Raw genomic sequence first — 2,349 nt, forward strand, 5'->3', positions numbered from 1 at the left:
ATATACATATATATAGATATATATATACATATATGTGTGTGTGTGTGTGTGTGTGTGATTTTATATAGCTATTTATATACATATTAATTAATTAAAGGCAAGGTAGGCGATTTCGGAGAAGCTAGCAATAGCAAACTAGCTTTGAAAGTAAGATCCAACCCTCCATGCATAATCACGCTCCAAAGCCACGCCTCCTCCAAAACACATGAACATGCTCCGTCAGAGCAGAGATTAACCAGCGTCACGATGAGAGACGGCGTCAACGCTGTCAGATTACCTCACGTCTCATTCACCGCTGAGAAAACATTACAGTACAAAGTGCATAATATTACAATAATAGCGCCTTTCACTGCAAACAGGGTGCAGTGGTATGCAAATACATATTTGACAGGAAGACAGGACAGCCTATCGTAATGTTCGGACCGAATATTTTGATTGGACAAACATTTTATGGCCCTACGCCTTCCACAAACGATATAAATACCTATAAATAAATTTAGACCACTTAACTCAGTGATTGCTATCGGGATGTGAAGAGACTTTCAACCAGCATAACAAAAAAATTTTTTGAACCAAAACACATACCCTGCCTTTAATTTTAAAGAAATAAATAAATAACTAATATATAAAATCCAAAATAAACATCGAGAAAAAAATTAAATATTAAACAGGTAGCCTTTGATTATATTGATTAACGAGTAGCTGGTTTCTGAAGGTGTGCAGCTGAAAATGAATGTCTTTTTCACCTGATATTTGTGAGGTCCGACGGCAGCCATCCAGATGCCCATGCTCACATCCTCTCCCTGTAGAAACACACATTTACCTGAAAAACCTCGTAAAGCTACTGTGTCCATCATCAGAATGAATTCAGCAGAGACAAACGGATTAGAGACTCGGCGTCCAGAACAAATGTGTGAGATTCAGAGCGAACGAAATCTTTACTGACGTATCTGCAAGCACTGATCTCATCTCTGCTAAACTCGGTATCAAATCATTACTCCGCTTGGAAAAGAAATCATCACTTATCAACGGGCTTCTGATGGTGTCACGCATGTCTTTGCTATTATGGATCTCAGTGCAGAGGAGTTGTTTAATATAATACAGCTGCATGCTGGGTAACTCCAACAAACAGTGCTTTTGTATTCTGAAGAAGGTCATCAAACAAACACATGATATTTTGATCTGTAGGTAACATGAGGAGAGGACGGTACCTGGTAAGCTTTGAGATGTTGAGCGTTGCAGGCTAGCCACTGCACCAGATCCCTGGACACCACGTATCCAGATCCACAGGCGAAGGCCGGATACGCTGGACTCGCGTACTCCAGCTCCTGCCATTTCCCCACACGATCCACGGCCCAGTTCTGCCTGAAACTGATCAACAACGGCCAAATAATGAGATCAAAGCTCTTCTCTGATGCGATACGCTGATAAACAAAGGTAATTATCCTTTTACCAGAAAAAGGTTGTCACAAAAAAATTCATACAAATTTAAAATACGTTATAGAAAAAAAACTATAAAAATGAACATAAAATATATATATAACAATTTATATTTTTAGATAAGAATAGCAAGTATACTTCCTTTCAACATATACATAAAAAATTTATATATTTTACAACAAGCATACTTCTTTACAACAAATTATTCTTTTACCAGGAAATGTTTGTCACTTACATTTTTTTTATATTTAAAAATGTATATAAATATATATATAATATATAAAACCGTAAAATAAAATATATTTTAAAAAAGTTAGAATTTTAGATAATTGGCATATTATTTAAATGATTCTTTTACCAGAAAACGGTTGTCACTTGTACTTTCAGATATATAAAAATTATATAAATATATATTTATATAAATTATATATTTTTAGATAAGAATAACAAGCATACTTCTTTTCAATTATACTAATTCTTTTACCAAAAAAATGGTTGTCACTTAGGTTTTTACATTTTAAAATATACATAAAAATATAGAATATATAAAAATGTAATATAAAAAAGATAGATAATAAAAAAGCTATACAAATATATAAAATATATAAAACTGTAATATAAAATATATATTAAAAAATCATAACTTTAGACAATAGCCATACTTTCTTTCTACAAATTATCCTTTTACCAGAAAATTGTTGTCACTTATATTTTAGATATGCATAAAAAGTACATAAATATATAAAAATATAAAACTGTAATATAAAAAATATTTTTTTAAAAATCATTATTTCAGATAACAAGCATACTTCCGTTCTACAAATTATACAAAATTATCTACAATTTTCTACAATCAAGCATTAATTTTATTATTTTACCAGAAAATGATTGAGACAATATAATATTATA

General features: G+C 31.7%; 1 protein-coding gene across 1 annotated transcript in view; it reads right to left on the reverse strand.

Annotated features, from left to right (window-relative positions):
• Window positions 1-656: 656 nt before the first annotated feature.
• Window positions 657-2,349, reverse strand: part of LOC107730378 (UDP-GalNAc:beta-1,3-N-acetylgalactosaminyltransferase 2-like) — a 23,857-nt gene continuing 22,164 nt past the window's right edge. Inside the window, exons 8-9 of the mRNA XM_016541201.1 lie at window positions 1,212-1,424; window positions 657-803 (exon numbers count right to left, since the gene is read on the reverse strand). Coding sequence (XP_016396687.1) covers window positions 657-803; window positions 1,212-1,424 — 360 coding nt within the window. The remainder of the gene's footprint in view (window positions 804-1,211; window positions 1,425-2,349) is intronic.

This window comes from Sinocyclocheilus rhinocerous, unplaced genomic scaffold (genome assembly GCF_001515625.1).
Source record: "Sinocyclocheilus rhinocerous isolate Xijiao unplaced genomic scaffold, SAMN03320098_v1.1 scaffold2653, whole genome shotgun sequence".
NCBI lineage: Eukaryota > Metazoa > Chordata > Actinopteri > Cypriniformes > Cyprinidae > Sinocyclocheilus > Sinocyclocheilus rhinocerous.